This window comes from Gorilla gorilla, chromosome 17 (assembly GCF_029281585.2).
Source record: "Gorilla gorilla gorilla isolate KB3781 chromosome 17, NHGRI_mGorGor1-v2.1_pri, whole genome shotgun sequence".
Taxonomy (NCBI): domain Eukaryota; kingdom Metazoa; phylum Chordata; class Mammalia; order Primates; family Hominidae; genus Gorilla; species Gorilla gorilla.
Window position 1 is genome coordinate 63170727 of NC_073241.2, and position 21241 is coordinate 63191967.

The 21241-nt window shown below is 33.7% G+C and overlaps 1 protein-coding gene across 15 annotated transcripts in view; it reads right to left on the reverse strand.

Moving 5' to 3' along the window:
* NOL4 (nucleolar protein 4) overlaps window positions 1-21241 on the reverse strand; it is a 384666-nt gene that overhangs the window by 92863 nt on the left and 270562 nt on the right. For 9 of the 15 annotated variants that reach the window (XM_019014258.4, XM_055368018.2, XM_055368016.2 and 6 more), the window contains 2 exons: window positions 14963-15142; window positions 14047-14238 (listed from right to left, as the gene is read on the reverse strand). In XM_019014258.4, the coding sequence (XP_018869803.3) occupies window positions 14047-14238; window positions 14963-15142 (372 nt within the window). The remainder of the gene's footprint in view (window positions 1-14046; window positions 14239-14962; window positions 15143-21241) is intronic. The other 6 variants (XM_055368017.2, XM_019014260.4, XM_055368023.2 and 3 more) reach the window with 1 other exon arrangement.

A 21241-nucleotide genomic window follows, 5' to 3' on the forward strand; every position in this document is an offset into this window, starting at 1 on the left:
ACTGAACTTGTTTCAATAGAAAGAGGAAATGGAAATTGTAAAGATGAAAAATGAAAGCTAGTTAGAGGTTAAAGCTATCGTTGCTACACAGATCCATCATTCATTTCCATAGATCCATTGTCACAAGTATCTAGCCTGGGCCATGAAGCTGGAGTTTGAACAGGCAGTGGCAAAACTGCTGACTGGATTTTGCAAATAAAACAAGGTCTTTAATTCTACTACAACATATGACATGCACAAAAAAAAAAACAAAACAAAAACAAGTGACAGGGCTAAAATAGAGTTTAAAAAACCTAATAAACACTCAGACCATGTCAAACAATCTTAATATGAAATATTATGAATATTTACACTCTAAATTGTGACCCAATTGATGTGATTACAATGGTTTTAAATATAAATAATTAAAAACTAAAAAGTCAGTCCTACAATGATTTTTATATATTAAAGGTTTAGTGCTTTAGATGTGAGATATGTTTGCCTAGGTGTACATGCCTGTTTTGTTTTACTTATAAAATATGAGCTGATATTTTATAGGTACATGTTGAAATCCATCGTAGCCCACATAGAAAGAATTAATTCTCCAACTAAGCTCATGATTAACTGTAAATTGTTTGCAGCTCTCAATATCATTCTTGATAACCATAACAAAAATTATGATTTTCATTCTTTTTTCCATAATTACATGCAAAGTTATCCAACTGAAAGATGAAATACTTAATAATATAGAACAGTTTTTAAAAATTAAGATAAGCAAATGATAGATGAGAAATAATAAAATTAAACCAAATGAGGTAGTAAAATAATGTGAAATTATGAAATAAATGTATCTTTTGGGAATATAGCATATACAGTATATGCCACCTTAGGGTTTTCAAAGCCTCAAACGAAAATATGTGTGAATGCTATTTATTAGAAGCCTGAACTAATTGAGACCTTTTGAATTTTTTTCTAAAGGAATTGAAACACACCTTTTTTATACGTGACTCATTTTACCAACTCTGGCATGTAGAGTGTGTCTCAGCAAATTGAACACAGGGCTTACATCTCAAATAATATTCTAGAACAGCTAAATTCAGACCACACCGTTTTAACAGACACTCCATAGTTAAATTTGTACAGTGTAGACAGAGACCAGGCTCTGACCTTGGGTGAACTAGGAAGCAATTTCTGCAGCTGCCTTAGCAGACATCCTCACTACTCCCCCTCCAAAGTAGCCTCTGGAGGCAAAAGGTAGGAAAGGTATAGGGTACATACTCTTCTGCTAACCCCATGGGACATCTCAAATGATGGTTACACTACTTTGACAATAAAGCAGTTGGATATTTGGAATGTCATTTTTGCAAAAAAGAAGAAAAGAGGTCCATTGGTGGCAGGAAAAAAATGCAATATAAGCATTTTGAGAAGGAAATTAGAAAGCCAGGACTGGGTATTTGTAATAGAAAAGAGGGTCAAATGAGGCAAATCTACAATAAATTGCCATAAAGATGTAAGCATAATTTCAAAACTCATATTGCTTCTTCATTTCATTCTCTACTTCACTAAGTATAAAGAAAATATTGTAGTCCAAAGCCAAATAAATTAAGCTATAAAATCAGTCTCATTAACCGATGGTCACTGCCTGACTCAAAAATGTAGTCCAACTACATGGGAATTAGATACTCATTGATATCTTTCTTGATTGAGCTAATTTTTGAGGCAAAGGTGTTATAGGAAAAATGGGAATAAGAACATTACATTATCAAAAAATAAAACAAATTATTTGATTGTAGTTAGCATTATTCAAATAGGAGTGAGAGTTTATATCTTTATAAAGTACATTATTAGATCTTCTGTTTCCAGGGATGAAATTAAGAGAATCTAAATAAAATATCAGCAACCATCCTTTTCTTAATCCAATTATTGAGAGCCACATGGGATTCAGAGAGACATATTCAGTTCTTCATTACCTCGATTTTTCTCTCTTTTTTTCAGCTATCACCATTAAAAATTAGGAATATATAAAGCTATAGAATTTTACTAAATGATTACATTGTATCAATAGGCACACAAGTAACTTAAATACATAAAAGTTCATTTAACATGGAGAACATAAGTAAAATACCCCTTCAATTAATATTATTTCATGGCATTTTCTTTCAAATTCTTATTAATTTTTAAAAACAACTTTTACTACTCAACTTCTACTAAAGCAGTAAAAGTTGTTATGCATAATAATTTATGTAATTTCCTTTTCAGAAAAGATGAAAGGGAGAGTTGGATCTTTCCTAGATGTGTGAAATTAGTCTTCTCATAAACTAGAGTAATGTCCTGGCTAATTAGAACTAGATATATTTTAAGGTCATGTGATAACCTAATATTTAAAAATCAACTTCAAGATAAAGCAACCATGCACACTATCCTATTGAGTGGAAAAAATAAGTAGAATCAAAGATGCATGATTCAATACTTCCCATAGATAAACAGTATAATTTTGAAAATAGATTTGTACTGAGTTTATTGTAGGATCATTAGTTGACAACTCTCAATGGCCATAGAAGTCATCCAGTACAAGTTCCTTCTCTCAACTTTGAAGAACTGAAACCTAGGTAGATTAAGTAATTGCAAAAGGACAAATTGAACTAGATCCAGAACTCAGGTTTTGTGTCTCCCAATTTTCAACTCTCACTTTCCTAAATTCTGTTGTATATTTAGTACTTTTACATACTTTGTCATTAATAAAACAAAAAATTCTTTAAAAAATCTGTATATATAAACCATTGTTTTCAACTAAAAAAATAAGCAGAACAAAGGTAGACATTTACATGAATGTGTTATAATCATCATTAACTCAAGCTCATTGGAGAAAAAGGCAGAATAAATCATAAAATCTGTATTACAATCAAAAAATTATATTTAAACGTATTTTTGCAGAGAATGTACTATATCTCAATAATGTGTACCTCCAAATAGAAATCCAGTACCATCCTAATTTAATTTTTAGATAAATGTTAATAATATCTAACTCTTATTGAGTGCTTAGGACATTCAGGTATTAATACCAAAAGCTTAGATTTATTATCAAATTAGTCTCCTTAACAATCTTTGAGAAAAGTACTTATATTACTCATATTTTAGATAACCTACATTGAAGTTCTGAGAGATTATGCAACTTGCTCACAATTATGCAGCGATGTATGTGGAAATACCTGAATTCAAATTCAAGTCTGATGATGAATTGGGAGTTATAATCCCTAGTGAACTATTATTCACATTTTACAACAAAGTCCCCAGTGAGTTTAAATAAACCTAGAATTCTTAAATACTACACATTCCTGTGAGGAAATTCAATCACAGCTAACCACACATCGCATTTAGCAAAGAATATATCAGGATCTCCCTAGCATACTTCACTTAAATGGTTGAAGTCCCTTAATACATTTTCCTATAAATTCTATACATTATGAAATTTATGATCTTCATTAAAAGCACAAAGACAAAAATGTAACTTAGCTAAGTTATGCCACAAATTCTTAACTGATGTAATCTGAATTCATAAGATTTTAAAGTTTATACAGCCAGAAGTGTCAATAAATTACTATACACGAACCATAATAAAGCTTAATTTCATGCCCAAAATGAGAATACAGGAGCCAGGCAGAAAAGTTCTTTCCCTCCTGTGAGGTAATCATGTTAAAAATCTCTTTGCTTCTAATATTAATGAGCCAATAATAAATGCCGATACCCTCCAATACACACAGGGCTCAAGTGTGCAGCATTTGGTTATAAGATAGTAAAGACGAAAGTTTAAAAAAATTTCTCTATAATTTGGCTTCTATCCACTTAACAACTCAAAAGTACTAATATCGAGATAGTGAGAAGGAAATTAATCAATTTTTCTCATTATAAAAGTAATATTACAGAGAAATTTAAAACTAGTGTTTAGTACGTGCTCTGAGAATCATCTCCTTCTGAACACTCCTTTTCATCATTACATTTGACAGTTGAGGGCTTATTCTAATGTCACCACAGTATGGTCTTTCTAAAACATAATTAGCAGAGTGTGTTAGGGAATATGGTCATAGATTTCACCAGGAATGAGGCTGAAAATTCCCTCTTACATTTGTAAGAGTGGCCATAAAACACAAAGCTTCCATGTAATAATTGGAGATAGGAATATTTTGATGCAAAAACCGAATGCAATGAATTCAATAGATAACTTATGAAAATAACACCTCCTCTGGCTGAAGATAACTCAGTAAATACATATACTATTTGATATCTATCTCTCTCTTTATCTATCTATATCTTAGAATATTTAAAATATTAGTTTACAATGGATTTAATTATACACTTCAAATGATCTATACCTGGATTGGGAATATTTATTACATATTTATTTCTCTGTATATAAGATAATGGTACCTACCCTCATTAATTATCTCTCCATAATTAACTGACATTCTAACTGGGATCTGAGTTGATCTTTCTCCAGCACTGTTCTTATTGTAATAATTATCACTGCTCAAATCAGTGGCAGTTGTGTCATTAAACAGATGGCTAAACCATCACATGAAGCTTTTGGAGTTTAAAAAGTCACATTTTAATTGGGGACTTAAGATGTAATTGCTGTTGGCATGATGTAAATGTGTCTCTTCTTATATATGTTGATAAAATGTACCATCACACCAACAAACTATTCCATTTTTGTGGGTCTAAAACTATACATGAAATAACTTTAGAGTCCTCTGAACTTCAGCTGTACATTCAGGATGCCACAGGATTTTTGCAATTACAAAAAAGTACAAAGAAATTTAAGAATGTCAGGTTATGGTCATGGGTTAATGTGGTGATGTTCTTCAGACTTCCACAGTTAATGTGAAGCTTAATCAAGTATTAGTTAAGGCCAGATTGGGAGCAACTGTGACATCCACCCAAGGTTGTAAGTAGAATGAGCGCTTTGAAGATAATAATTCAGTAGTCAGAGTTTAGGTAGTGTGATGAATTAAGATTATTCCTCCTAATCTTGTTACTTTATAAAACACATTATTAAGAATTCTGTAATTTGGATGGTACGCACACACTATCTCCCCCAAGTGGCATATCTATACCTAAAGGCATAATTGTCCAGGTTATATACATATATAAAGTTTCATGTTCTAAGAGATTCCTTCTATTAAGCAGGTGGTTTCATTCTTATACATCAGTGGAATAGAGATAGTCTGCAACTAAGTCATACTGAACTGAATATTATTCTATAACCAGCTACTTGCTATGTGACCATTTTTGCAATTTAATCTGAGTCTCAGTCATCCTGCTAGGTATCATTATTTTTATTCTTAAAAATGACAAAACTGAGGTTCAGTCAGAAAATTATAAATAAGGAAAATAATCTCCACATTATGGAGTAGTTTTTAGAAGTCCATGAGAAATGTGCATAAAATCACTAGCATATTTTATAAGCACTTTTATATATGGTAGGAACTGTGCCAAGTTTAGAGATCTGAAGATATCAATATGGTCTCTGCCATCATAGAGTTTACTTGACAAGTTGGTACAATGCCCAGCACATAGGTTATAACTTTATAATATACATGGAAGTGCATTATTAAGAGTGTGTTTAGTAGACTCACAACCTTTTGTAAGCAATTCTGAAGCTCTAATATTGTATAAACCTAAAAGATTTTTCAGAAACTTGGGATAAACTCAGCTGGCAGAAAAAAAACTGATAAATGAATACCTAAGGTTTTACTTTTTCCTAATTTCTGTGAATATGCATATGTTTTGCTGCAGAAATACTGATATATTTTTATTTGTGATGTTTTTCTAGGCCCCACTATGGGTGTTATGCAACAAACCTAGTATGCACTCTATCATGTCCCAAAACTGAAAAGTTCTAAATTCCAAACCATAGATAATCCAAGATTTCAGACAAACTGGTGAATGCAAACTAAAATAGTAGTTCAACTGTCCTTATTTCATTCCACATGGTTTTGATGGAAGTAATAAAGAAAGTTCCTTCCTCAATTAACCCTGGCCATCTGAGTTCGTCCTGGGCAATCATGGGAACTCAATACTTTGTTTCCAATGACTGATCCAAGAAGGTGGACATATAATCCAAATAGGGCCAAGCAAAGTTCTTTCCTGGGAACTGAGACCTGGAGTTGGAGGATTGCTCTTGGGTTGTGAGTTTTAAGAATGGAGGCCTGGAACTGCTGGTGGCAATATTTCCAAACAGGTAGCAAGAAGTTGTCTAAGATGTAAATCAATACACAAGAGAAGCATAATTAAGAAAAAGGAGAGCAGCAAATCCCTGAAATTGGAGCCCGTGGATCCACTATGTGTGAATTCTTGAACTTTCTAGTTGTTTTGAGAAAATTCTCTTGACTAAAAGGAGTTTGAAAGTGTGTTTTAACAGAAGTGGAATATAAGCCAGTTAACCTTTGTCTAGGCTTTGATTAGAAATATTTCATTTATGAATTAATGATCTATGTCTTGGCCTTATTTTTAGAATATTATTGGTCATTAATAATGATCTTTTATGAATACATGGGGAATTAATAAGTCTTCTAGTTGAAGACTTAGAAACACAGTTTAGTTAATATCAGCTGACAACACCTCTGATCAAGACACAGGATCAACTAAATTAACCACTGAAATAACATGCTTTAATTTTAACTACATGATCCTTTATGTTAAATATATAAAATATATTTTGTATATACTATATACACTGTATATATTCTGAAAGTTGAGTGTTATATAAACTTACAATTATTGTACATTATGATGTAGTTTTCCTAATTATTTATTTGTGAAAATAAAAGTGTATACCAATTCCATTCATATAATTAATATCACTACCTATTCCCACTAATTGCTAAATAGATTTAAATTTTTTTAATGTATCAATTCTTGGCCTTTTGGTTAAGATCAAGTGTAAATTTTTTTAACACTTTAATAGTTTAAAAAGAGTTAAAATTAAATGTTATATAACTGTTTTCTTTTGTGAAAAAAAACTCGCTAAACATTTAAAATATATTAGGCTACATTTTCAGTTAGTAGTAGCTTTTAAAATTAAAATACCAATTGCAAGATGCTATGAAACTCATGTCACACAATAAAAATTATCTTATCTCTCAACTAATTTCTACCACAAAGAAGCACATTAGTAAATATCCATCCAGTCACTCAATCTTTCATTCAGCAATTTTAATTCAGTTGAATTCAACATGAATTGAGCAACTTTCATGAGCAGCTACTTGTATTATATAAGACATTGTGGGTGATACAGAGATCAACAAGTTAAGAAGCATAGTACTCAAGGAACATAATTTCTTCTTGAAGAGCTAAGGCCCATATATGGATAACAGCAATATAAGACAGGATAAAATAAAACTACAAAAGATGTACCACAAAGTACAATTTGCACACAGAAGAAAGAGAGATTTGAGGCTGCTGTTAGCTAGCAGTAAGGATTAAATAGACAAAGACCTAGTTGATTTAGTCCTTCAAGTAGCTCAACAGATTGACAGTGCAGGTTTCCCAGGAAAGGGAACTGTGAAATTCAATTTCAGATTAAATTGCATTTTATCATGTTTCTCACACACACCAGGTACCATACTAGGTGTACCAGGTACTGTCCTAGGAGTTTTTACATTTGTTATTTCAAGTGCTTTTGGTTTTCATTTTTAGGATAAGAGCTATTATTTCCATTTTTCTTTTCCAGGGTGAGACCAAAGCTCAGAGATAGAAAATCAACAAGTAGCAACTGGAAAAGCACAGACAAGAACCAAGGCTCACTGACTATCAAATCCAGGTGCTTTTCTTCAGATGCTCACCAATGCTGCTAATTTTTTATTATTTCCTTTTGGATTCAGTTTCCTTCTTCTTAGATTATAGAAGCATTCCTCTGGAATCAGTCAGGCTGTATGAGTAGTAGCCTCAGAAATTATCTGAAGTATTTCTTTCCCCCTCACTCTGAAAGTACAGCTGAGCTGGGCATTGATTTGTGAATTAAAAGTAGTTTCTCTTGGAGACTTTTTTTCTTAGTACTTTGAAGAAATTGTTCAGGCTGGTTTTCAGTTGTAGATAATGTGTTGTTTCTTTCTGGTACATTTAAGAATTTATTTGCTCTTCTGTGGTTTTACTATAATATCCCTAGGTATGAGGTTTTTTAAAAAAAATGTATACTGTTTAGGACTAATCTACTTATCTGTTATTAGGATTGAAGTCCAATCAATTCTGAAAAATTCTTCATCATTATCTTTTTCAATTTGCCTCTTTATTGTAATTTCTCCTCTGGAATGCCTGTTAAATCTATCTTTATCATTCTCTTATCCATCTTCATTTCTTTTTCATATTTAACTTCTCTTTTCTTCCTGTGGGTAACTTGCATACTTCTGTGTTCCAGTTTACTTTCTCCTTGGCTGAATATTATATTCCACTTAACCCATTTAGTAAGGTTTTAATTTCAATGCTTATAATGTCTGTCATTTTTATTCCTGAAAGTCGTATTAGGATATTTCTTAATTCCACTTTCACAGAGAGGAAAATAGAGAATGAGCCTTTCTTGGGCCCAGCTTTATATACATTTCTCAGTTTATATGCCTATCTAGTTACAAACTAAAATGCATGTATCCTGAACTTGGGTGGACATTCATACCCCAGCCCTAATCTGTCTGGGTCTACATTTACTTTTTCTATCTTTCTAAGTTGTTACCCAATCCAAAGGGCTTACAATTTTGGCTAAGAGTTTCCTACTCATTTCAGGTAACTGGAAATTTCCTTTTCTTTCTTTTGAGCTTAGCTGAATATTTTTTAAATTGTTATATTATATTCAGGATTTGTATGTGTTTGTGGTGGGAAGCTGGGTGGGGTGTGTGTATGTGAAGAGAACATACCCCATGAGGCTCAGGTCAACACCTTGCTTAAAGTAAAAGATGCAGTGATAAGTAGCTCTGAAAAATATATTGGCTGTATTCTTTACAACTTAGTTATTCTTCAATTTTAATGCATTTAGTAAACAATGAGCAAAGGTACCCATAATCCCTGTGTCATAAAAAATTAGTGAACCAAGAGACAACCCATTGAAAGAAGGAGCAGCAGTCTCATATGATGAACTAAGGTTTGAAAGAATATAATTTGAACATACCAGAAGAATAGGTAGAAAGGTACCATATTATATGCTATACATATACATACATGATCATATATAGTACCCCAATAGCCCTATCCTTTAGAAGAGACTCAGAAACACCACACTTGTACAGGAATTGAACTAAGCAAGGAATTGAAGCTAGGTCTCTCAGTTTCAAAAGGTCATACGCTAAAACATTATAGAAAGAAATGAAATTTGTTCTGCCAGGCGCAGTGGCTCACGCCTGTAATCCCAGCACTTTGGGAGGCCAAGGCGGGTGGATCACCTGAGGTCGGGAGTTCAAGACCAGACTGACCAACATGGAGAAACCCCATCTCTACTAAAAATACAAAAGCAGCCAGGTGTTTTGGTGCATGCCTGTTATCCCAGCTACTCGGGAGGCTGAGGCAGGAGAATGGCTTGAAACCGGGAGGTGGAGGTTGCGGTGAGCTGAGGTCATGCCATTGCACTCCAGCCTGGGCAACAAGAGTGAAACTCCGTCTCAAAAAAACAAAATGTTCTAACATGACAGAGTTTCACATTATCAAAGCCAAAATTGAGGAAGACTACTCTAGGAGCAAAGGCAGATTTATCATAAAGTCAATAAAAGTGAGGCATAGGATGCCTCAATTGGATGAGCCTCTTAAGTGCTGGAGTTCCTGGATGTTGTAAGCATTCTAGGTAGGAAGGGAAAGCCACTTTAAAATCCGGAAGCATTTATATGTAAGTGTGTCTGAAAATTGTCTAACGAGATGTTAGAAGAAAAGCGTTTTAATCTTCAAGATTTCAGTGGTTTCTAAATTTCTTTTGTGTAGGATATTTTTAAACTGCAAATACACATTCATTTTTTCTACCTAGTTTTTTTGCTCATAATTGTGTATTACTTTTCTTTTCAAAAAGATCTCAAGTCATATAATCTTCAGGTTTTACAAACCCTATTTCTGCCTCTGCCTAGGCATAATGTGTGTCAAGAGGGTAAGAGGAAAGTAGGGAGTTGAGTTAGGATTATGTAAGAGTACAGGTATGAGGTATGAAAGACTAGAACTAAAATAAGAACACATAAAATTGGAAACTGTAAGATTTATTTGGGAAACAGAATAAAGGAGGAATAAGCAGAATTCATTAAGTGGTAGGATACAAGACACAAAAATAGTCAAATCTCATTCTACATTTTTGAGCAATGCTAAAAATTACAATATGGTGCTATTAACAGCAGGCAAGTCAAGAGGAATTTACTGGTGTCTTGATAAATGAGGTGGAATATCAGTGGAGAAAATAGGTGCTGGAGAATATAGAGTTCAGTGTGATATAATTATTGCCCTAGTGTCCGACTGACATTTGGAATTAAATACCAAAGATTTGTATATTTTTGGTACTGTACTTCGAGAATAGGACACTGTACACAAGGACAGACATTTGTTAATTGTGGTTAGGATGATATACAGTACATGGCTAAACACAGAACTGTAGTAACTGCCCAAAAGCAGGTAAGAGTAAATGAGGAGGAACAGAAACAACAAGTTTCAAGAAAACGAGCATATACTTTAGTTGAATATGCAGTCTTTGAGTTTTGTGCAAAGGTGGTCATGTGATCTTTATAAGAACTAATTCAGTAGAGTCATCCTTTGGTATCTGTGTGGGATTGGCTCTAGCACCTCTGAGGATGCTCAAGTCCATTACACAAAATGGCATAGTATTTGCCTATTACCTAGGCACATTGTCCCATATACTTTAAATCATCTCTAGCTTACTTATAAATCTTAATACAATGTAAATGACATGTAAATAGCTGTTATACTGTGTTGTCTAGGGAATAATGACAAGTAAAAAATGTTTATACATGTTCAATACAGGCACAATCCCCTTATTTTTTCCCCATATATTTTTCAATTAGTTGATTGAATCCATAGATGCAGACCTTGCAGATCTGTAGGGCTGACTACACAGTGGTGAGAACCATAGTCTGGATAATCTGAATGTAAGGGACTACTACAGGATTTGGTGGTAATAGGTATAATCTGTGAGTATAAAATGCTCTTTCGAGAAACCTGAGAAAGAAAGATGAACTCAGATTGTAGAAGAAGAAGAAGAGATGTAACTTTTTTGATATCTGAGAACTTTTTTTTTTTTAGGAAAAAGGGATTAAATGTTCCTCTCATTGAAAAGGGAAAACTGAATATATAAAAGAGTAGGAGTGGTTGATGGAGCAATGCTCTGAAGAAGGTAGAATTATATGGGGGCAGAGATGTGACGTTTATTTATCCAGGGCAAATAAGAACAAGACTTTTCCTCTGTAAAGTCACCAGAGAATACTTGAGAACATTTAGAAAACTTTGAAATTTTTAATATTGCTTCTTCAGGCTCTTGGAGTGATGACTAAGACCAAGGTGTATTCATGCTAATAAAGACTGAGGTGAAAGAGAGATCCAGATCCCTGAAGTGGAAAAGGTAAAAGAAATGTGAAATCAGCTTAGATATCGAAATTAATAAGGAGGATACTATGGGATGCAATTAAAAATAAAGATTATAAATAAAGATCTTAAGAGAATGTGAATGTAACCTGGGGGATGGTAAATGACAACTATAAGACAGAGGGCAAGAGTTAGTACAAATAGCAAGTGGAAAATTCAAACAAAATGTGTTTGCTAATTAGCATCAATTAAGTTAATTGGTGACAAAGAGAAACACATAGTTATACTCATGTTGCGTGAAGAATATTAATAGCTACATAGGTATTATAAAGTTTTTATCAAGATCTTATATGAAAGGCTAGGTATATTTTTGATATAATTTTCAGTTTAAAGAATCACTTAATTCATTTTTATAATACTTCTATTTGTTAAAAAGTTAATAGCAAGTGTCACTGTAGCTATTCCCATGCTTATGATATCAGGGAAACTATGTATTGAAAACAAGGTCTGATCCCTCTACTGTGAGCTGTGTTTGACAAATAGAAGCAAATGATCGAAAAGTTAAATCCTCTAAAAAAACATATTATTTCCTAAACATGAAAGGCTTGCTTTCTGGTGCTTTCATAATTAGACTATTTATTTATTTGTTTCTAAATTTATATCTCCTCTTTTCCATTAAAAATTATCAAATCCACCAAGGAAAGTTGTCTCCACCAAGATAAATTAAACAGAAAGACAATGGAGAGTTTGGCTCTGAACTCCCTGGCAGTAAGGCACAAAAGTGAACATATTAAGGTTCACAGTCCCGGTGTTGAGAACAGGTAAAAGCATTCCATTTCCTCAGGAAAACAATTATTTTTCTTGCATTAAATTCTAGAAGAAACTTCTGAAATCAGATTTTCTGTCATGGACATTCAGCAGCCTAGTAAACAATGACCTTGACAATACAAAAACTTGCATGAGATTTATTTCTACAAGGGAAAAGAGTCAATTGCATAATATTAAAAGCAACTATCTAGGTAATTTTTCAATAGATTGAGATTATTAAATTTAAATATCTAGGCTATTTGGTTTAACTAGGTACAGTGGCAAAACTTGGGATACAAGAGGAGCAATGGACTAAAAGTCTCCTATATATTCCCTAAATATTGTCATTTGGGTTTTACAGAAATACATGTATGCACCTTGGCGAAAGAGTCTCATAATGCAAATTCAGGAAACAAAAAACAGAAATCATGTCACCTATTGGAGATGATACTCAGTATGGGCCAACCCTACCTTGTTCATAAAGCTGTGCTTTTTATGGACTTTTCTATTACTATGAATTTAAGATCAGGACACCTTCTGGAACAATAAATATTCCTCAGAGAAATTGCTGAATTTGAGCATCAAAGCCACACAACAGACTCAATAACAACTTGATATATTTGTCTACAGATTAATTTAATGGTTACTTAACTCATTGGGTTTCTAAAATCTAATGAAAATGAAGACAGTATTGATCAAACATTAGATTTATTAGATTTATCTTTCATAAAGCATGGCCTTTTATATCCAACTCTGGAGATTTTATGATTTGAGATAATTGATACAGACATACTCTGAAACCTCTCTTATGTACACCAATTCCTACCCAATCACACCTAACTAATTAGATTCACAGATCACAAACACTAACAGCCTAGGCTTTTATGGTGCCTTCTCAGATAAGACGAGAAAAAAATGGTTTCACAAAATTTCGAAACTGCTCACATACATAGGAAATAAGAAAATGGGAAAGGCATACATTGTAAATGTGTGCGTTATTTCTAGATGTAACAATTAGAGCAAGGTGAAATAGAATAAAGTTTAAAAATCATTGATTTCTAATCTCCACCCTATCAGTAATCTAATGTCAACATAATCTCATCTGTCTATAACATCCACCTGAATATGAAAGCTCTTGGTACCATCCACCAGCACACAAATAAACATATCCAGTACAACAAATCCTTATATTTCACCTAAGCATTTTCATTCTCTGATCTTTACTTTCAAGGACTGCAATTTGTTAACCATTGATATGAAAATGGTATTCCTAGGTGGATCCATCTGTTTCCTTTTGATTTAGAGAATGCCATTGTTACATGTCATCTCAAGCAGTGACTGGTGCTTCAGTTCACAACTTAAATAACCTCATGCCCACTTTAGTAGCGACAGAAAGAAAACAAATATGAACGAGATGCTGGTTCTCACTGGTGTTTACTCATATCACCTTTATTTTCTGTGACATGGTACCATGTGGTTCTGTGAGCACTGGACTCACAAGATATTCCTTATTAAATAAACAAAGAGAATAAATACTTCAGGAAGATGAAAAGGAGAAGGGGAAAAAAACAAACGAGCAAACAAAACCCCCTTTGACCTGACATTATGGAAAAAAATAAAAAAAGACACTAAGATGGAAAAAAAATAGTGTCATGGTTTACATGTGGGATTTTGATGGAGTCTAGGGCTGTGTTTTAATTCAAAACTCACCATCTCAAAACCACTTCTTTTCATCCGCCTGCAGGACTTGAGGTAAGTACGTATACGTTTTCTGGCACGCTCTTGATACTCAGGGAATTGTCGCCTGCATGAGTCAATGATAGCCTGGATCTTTTCTTTGGGCTGCTTAGAGATTGGGACCATTCGGTCCAAGTTTTCATCTACAAACAGCCTGACAAACATCTGTTGGCAAGAGGGAGACAGAGGAGAAGGGTTTGGAGGGCTGCTCTCTTCTGTTCCTAGCTTCCTGTCTTGATTACCGATAGGAAAATACTGTTTTCTGGTTTATGCACTGGAGAACTTTGCAATGGAAAGCCAGAAATTTTAAGCAAACACTCTTTAAAGACTTTCTAAATGGTTGGATTAAAAAATAGAGAGAGAAAAAGAGAGAAAGGCAGACAGACAGACAAACATACAGAAAAGAATAGACTATCATGTAGAAAAAAATCAGGAAATAACAGTAGACTGTGACAATTGAGCACCCCTTTACAATCTCTATTAATGATGAATACGACTGTTACATTGCTACACTGCACAGTGGACTAATCTCTGAAATCAAACAACTGACTCTTTTGTCATGCATAATTAGATAAGCTAGGAAAGCAAAAGAAATAACAGATGACGGGCGTACTCTTCCGAGGACTAAGCTGAGGCCCCCTCCATCCACTAGGTAAACATGCATACTCACACAACACAACTCCAGTTTTCAGCTCACATTTGGCTTTAAAATTCTAAACAAAACACAGCAATTCTGGTGTCTGGTTGGCAAAGAGTGTTTCATGTACTTTTTAAATCCTTCTGTAAATTAAACAAACATGTCTCTAAAATATCCACATTTACCAACAAGCAACAACATGAAAGTGAAGTGGTAAAAATTAAACCACACTTGGAGTGTGGCAGGACTCACATTAAAAGCTTTCAGCCGCTCGGCTTCAACGCCGTCTGTCTCATTAACTTTCTCCGAATCGTCATGGTCCTCGTGGTCATCTTCGTCCTCATCTCCCCTGTTTAGTGAGAGGTCCTCAGCTCCTCGGTCTACACTCTCATTTTTGCCAGAGTCATAGCTGGAGTAACTATGTGCAGGAGACTGAAAAGAGAAGGTGAAATAACTGTTTTTAAATTCATTGCACAAGCTTATAAGTTTTATGTTTCATCTTTAATTTCAACTGTTTCTCAAAAATCTTGTTTAAGAGTTGATAAATCTAGAGCTGTGGTGATTTTAGTTTAAATAAAAATTAATTCAAATTAAATTAAAATTTCATTTCCTTGGTCACGTCACACTAGTTACATTGCAAGTACTCGTTAGCTGCATGGAATGTTTCCATCACTGCAGAAAGTTTTATTGAACTTAGCTATTCAAGAGCAATTAGTGTTTCCTCTCAATACTCATATTCCAAATAAAAAAGCAATCTGTAATTGATTTTGCAAGGGAATCATTGAGTCACATATTCTTAGAACTTAATATGACCTCAGAGCATTGTCAATATTAGTACTAGTATTACACTTTATATAATATTGTATTATATCATATCAGTATTATACTAACTTTATTAGTATTCTTTAAACAGTTATGGAAACTGAGGGATGTTCAATTAACTTACCCAGCAAGAGCTATACAAAATATTATTGAGTATGAGTTATTAGTGAACATGCTTTAAAATAAATGTATAAATTGTCTATGAGTCTTAAGAGGTCATCTGATTTTGGTTTAGAAAATGGGAACCGGGTTTCTTCCTAATCCTCTGTTAAGTTTAATGTTTCTGGATTCTAACACCATTCAAAAGACACAACAAATTTAAAGCAAGAACAATTAAATAATAGTGACACATATTTCCATGTAAAAATAATTAAACATCTGAAAAATTGAAAATGTTTAACAGTTCATTTTCACATGAAACAGCTGACAGATAGCCTTCAGAGCCTCCATTGTCAGAATACAATGCATAAGTATATCTACATGTTAACGGGGTTGTTTAAAATAAATAAACTGGCTTTGATCACTTTTCATTTTGGGATTACACTTATTCCAAATATTTTCTCTTGGGACCCTCTAGGATTATTCCAGAGTAAGTTTGGAAGAGTGACCTGGAAATAACAGAAAATCCAAGTATACGGTGTGATAAGGAGCTTGAATCAGCCATGTACAGCATAACCACAAACTATTTTATATACTCTTTGAGACCATAACATTGATCAATCTTCTTAGCATATTCTAGGTAGTTTTGATAAGATACTAAACTAAGATGTAATCAAATTTAAAAAGGAGTATTCTCTATTTATTTTTGTTTCATGATATAAAAGATATTTTTTGAGACATCACATACAACAGAGCAAATAATGAAGCAAGTGAGAGGTAAAGAGAAGAAATTAGTACTTAGAACAACTGCATACCTAGTCAATTGGTTCCCTTAAGTTTCATAGCAACCTGGTGAGAAAGGATTATCCTCCAGATTCTACAGATAAGGAAACAGCTTTAGAACATCTAAACAACCTCTTCTTATCTAAAGAATGAGATTATATAACTACTGTGTGAACCTAGGTCTGCCTAAGAGCTAAGAGTGATCACATAAGGTTTTCTCCTCAATATGAAGTTTTTCTTTCTAAGTGTATGTGTGTGTGTGTGTGTGTGTGTATGCACATGTGTGTATAATTGAAAGAACATAAAATATGCATCGGTTTATGTACATGTTAATCTTTAAACAAAATATTTTATAAGTGATTTCCCCTAAAACTGTTATTCCACCTAAATAAATTGGATACATTATTTACATTTTCTTATAGAACAGTAAGCTGCAATTTATAAATCTTGAGTAAGAAGAATTATCACTTGCTATAAAATTTCCACATATAATAGAATCTATTTAAATAATTTATTAGTGCTTCATACACAGTTTTGCTTATTTGTTTTGCTGGATAAAGTAGAATAAAGATACACTGTTGTAATCAAATGCAGATAATTACAATTTCTTAAATACAAAACATCTATAGAAGGAAATAGTGACAAGCTTTCTTTTTTCAACTTAGGACTAAACATATTCTGGAATAAATATATTTATTTTAGGAAAAATATATATTTAAGAGAATAAACTCTTAATAAACAGCAATAACATACAACTTCTAAGACCAACATGGTTAGCAGTAATTTCTAAAATCTCCTGCTCCGACTCCAAGTATCTATCTCAAAGTCAATCATTTCTTCCCTCCGCAAACCTTTACATTAAGTATCACTACACATTTGGTTTTGTGCCAAGATACTCTGCCACAGAGCAATTTTCATTCAACAAATTATTTATGGGCACCTATTATGCATCAGGCACTATTCTAAGCCTTTTAAATATATGACTCATTTACAGTGAACTGGTTAAGTGATTTTCCCAATGTCACATAGCTAGCAAGTGAAAAAGGATCTGAACCCATGCAGTTTGGCTCTGAGTTTATCATCTTAACACTATTCTATGCTGTCTCTGTAGCATGACTACTTATGAGGTTATTGTTATAATATCAGTAGAAATCAATTCCTAAGGCACTGTATTTCTTGACACCAACTTTTAAAATAGAAGTACCTCTGTGACAAGACATATTAAACCCATTTCATTATTTAACATCTAACTATGAATTTCCCCTGAGCCAATCTAATAGAATACATGTATTTTATATGGGCTGGAGCCTATTTAATAATGTTTTGTATTCATGAAGCGTCTTAAAATTTACATGGAGCTTTAACCTTGACATAATAACTTCACAGAAGAACTAGTATTAATATATTAATATATTACATTATAAATGGTTTCAAATATATACATAATAATAATAAATGATATTAATATATCTGACAGTTAGTTTTATGTGTCAACTTGACAGGATGACACGGCGTTCAGGTATTTGGCTATCCATTATTTCCAGGTGTGTCTGTGAGGATACTTCTGGATGAGATTGGCATTGGAAGTGGTGGATTCACTAAAACGGATTGTTCTTCACAGTGTGTGTGTAGGGTGGGGGAGGGGAGGGCATAAGGGCATAATCCAGTGTCTTGAGGGCCTGAATAGAATACAAAGCAGAGGGAAGGAAAATTTGCCTATTCTGCCTGACCGCTGAGCTAAGAGACTTACTGAGAATTCTGAGTCCCCTGGTTCTTAGGGCTTCAAACTTGAACTGAACTCCTCCACTGGCTTTCCTGGATATTCAGCTTGCAGATAGCAGATCATGGCACTTCTCAGCCTCCATAATCTCATGAGCCAATACTTTATTCTATATATTATATATCTTATTGATTCTGTTTCTCTGGAGAACCCTGAGTAGTAATTATATTATTCACATTATCAATGACTTCATTAAGGCTCAGTTAATTTAACTTGATGAGATAACCTCAGACACTGAGAAGAGTGGTAGAGGAGTTAAGTAGAGGCCATCCATTCATCACTGGGCTGGTAACACTACACAGGATTTCAGCATTGGAGGATCATGGGAGTTAGCAAAAGAAGTGAAAATGTTGAGTTTTGGAATCTCAGTGGATTGCCAAAGTAGAAGGAGAAAGGCAAGTGTGTAAAGGAAGATGAATGCCAATCCAGACAATTTTCATTAACTTCTATAATTGTGTCCAAGACCAAGCACAGGGCCTGTTATGGTATCTCCTACTTGTTTGCTGGCCCAGCACCTTTTTCTTTCAGAAATGGCCCCTTGCTCTACCAGGTAAAATTGCAAATCCCTTGGGTACGAACCTTCTCTATGCTAAGCATGCATCTTTGTCTCTACGTGAGATGGCTGGCCTGAGTCTGAAATCAAGCTGAATCCAGCAGAGCTAAGGAGCATAGAGTCGTGATAGCATCATTTGTGCATCTAGATCTCACTATTACTGAAATTAAGCCCTGGACCCTTAAGTTGTATAATACCATACATTCTCCACCCACCCACATGCTTTTAAATTTTGCTTAAATTTGAGTTTCAGTCACCTGAGATTGAATCTGGAGTGGCACAGCAACCAATCATTAGAAGCCAGATTAACAATATAGATTTCACACATGATCATTCAAATATATAGATGGCCCCAACCAAATGAATAATACTATCTTTGTAAGCAGCAGGAGATATTCTCGAATCTACCAACAAAGTAAAATGATAGTGAATAACCTTTATGAAGGGAAAATTTAAATTGACAGTGTTCAAAACTGCCTCCATGCAATGATAACATATGTGTAGCATGCTTTAAGGATCATACTAACATATCATAACTATATAGTTAGTGGAGGAATAATAAAACTAGAACAGATCTCTGACATTAACAGTAAAGTTAAATTTTAAAAATCAGCATAATATCTTTACAGTTCACACCATTAACAAGGTGGAATTAGCTAACAAAATATATTAAGGAAAATATTCCATAGGTTTGAAAAGCCTATCTTTTTAAATCTAAAATGTAAAAAGCATAATATATTTTGAATGGCAATGTGAAATATTTAAAAATGTTACAATACGGTTATTTGAATGCAAATATTCTGGGCTAATTCATTCAATGCAGCTGTTTGATGGACACAGAACCAGTTGGAACAGTAAAAAATGTATAGCCCTGTTTACTCAAGTTTTAAAGAATGTGCAATCTTGCAGATCTGAAAATATTCAGGATCTAAATCTCAAGGATGATTGATGTTATTTTGCTCTACAAAACAAACTGAAATTTTATAACTGAATTCTGCTTTTCAGCTGGATTACCATTTCTTGCCTCTCTTACCATTTAGGACCTATCATTTAAGGCCGAATTAAGTTCAATTTCCACAAAGATTCCAGCTTCTACCCTAGTCTACTTCAATCTTTCCCTAAACTGTGAAGCCAAGTTACTTAATTTGACACAGATTTAAACACTATAATTGTTCTCTACTTTCCATATTAATTTGCATTTTTCTTCAAACTAGTCTGAGATAAGAACCAACACATATCCCTCACAGAATCCAAGACATGAGCTTTACAGATTGCAATTCAAAACTGACTATAATTTCTCTTTTTTCTATAAAACTATTTGGTTTTTATAAATGGGGGAATGTGAGTATTGGAATGGTATCATAGGCTCAGGGAATACAAGTTACTATAGGTCTCCAAATAACCTATATAATATATGGCAGCCAGTTGCCCCATAAGCCTGCCTTGCCTTAATAAGAACTTTGGATGACCATAGCCTAGGAAACCTTCATTTCAGATGCAATTGTTTTCTTACTTTAAGTATAAACCTAAAAAATTCCAAGCCAGAACTAAAATAAAGATCCAAAGTTATTAAAGAACCGCAATTTAGGCTCTATGGAAGATGGGTACATGCTTATCCTCAAAACACAGGTGTTGGCTTATGGGGATAAGGGTAGATTTTTGCCTTAGCTATATACTTTGCTTATTCCTCCCATGATAAAACGCGGCTTTCCTCAGCAAAGAGCCTTCTGAGAATACATTTGCACTTTCCTTTTCTCAAATTTTCCCATCCCAATAGAACTGCCAGCATTAGGCCTTGAAAATTCCCACTTGAAGGAAACGTGACCTGTTTGCTTATCTGTAGTCAGAGCCTAGGATGGCTCAGATAGCAACACCACAGTGCTTGGTGTTAGACACAGCTGCGGTTGGGAGCTGTGTCTGATATTTGCAGCCAGTGGAAAAAAGGCGAACCTGTGTTTCCTCATTATGTCCTAAATGAGGGAAGAACACATGAATTCAGTGCCAGGTGTCTATGCTTTCACGTGCTTTGCATATCTATGTCACAGCAGTGATCGTAAGGTATCATGCAAACGAGTTTATATGTTCATATTCCATGCAGTCTGTTACTTGAGGGGAGAGTCACATAGGCACCTTTCATCTTTATAACATTGCACAATGCCAAACACATAGAAGGAATAAAGTAAACATTTTCTGAGTGAGTGACTGACTACACTTTTGAGTTACACTGAAGATGATTTAATTTTTTAAATTGCAATTTTAAAAACTATCTTACATTTCCTTTTAAAAATATCAGTTATTCATCAGTGAGTTTACAAGCAATGTCAGTATCATTATAAGTGTAATGATCTAGCACTGTGTGTCTTCTGATATTATATGAAGCACATGGCACTACTCAAGAAGTAAACTCACCATCAAGAAAGAAAGAAAGAGAGAAAGGAAAAAAAAGAAAACAAAGAAAAGAAAGGATAGAAAAGAAAGAAAAGAAAGGAAGGAA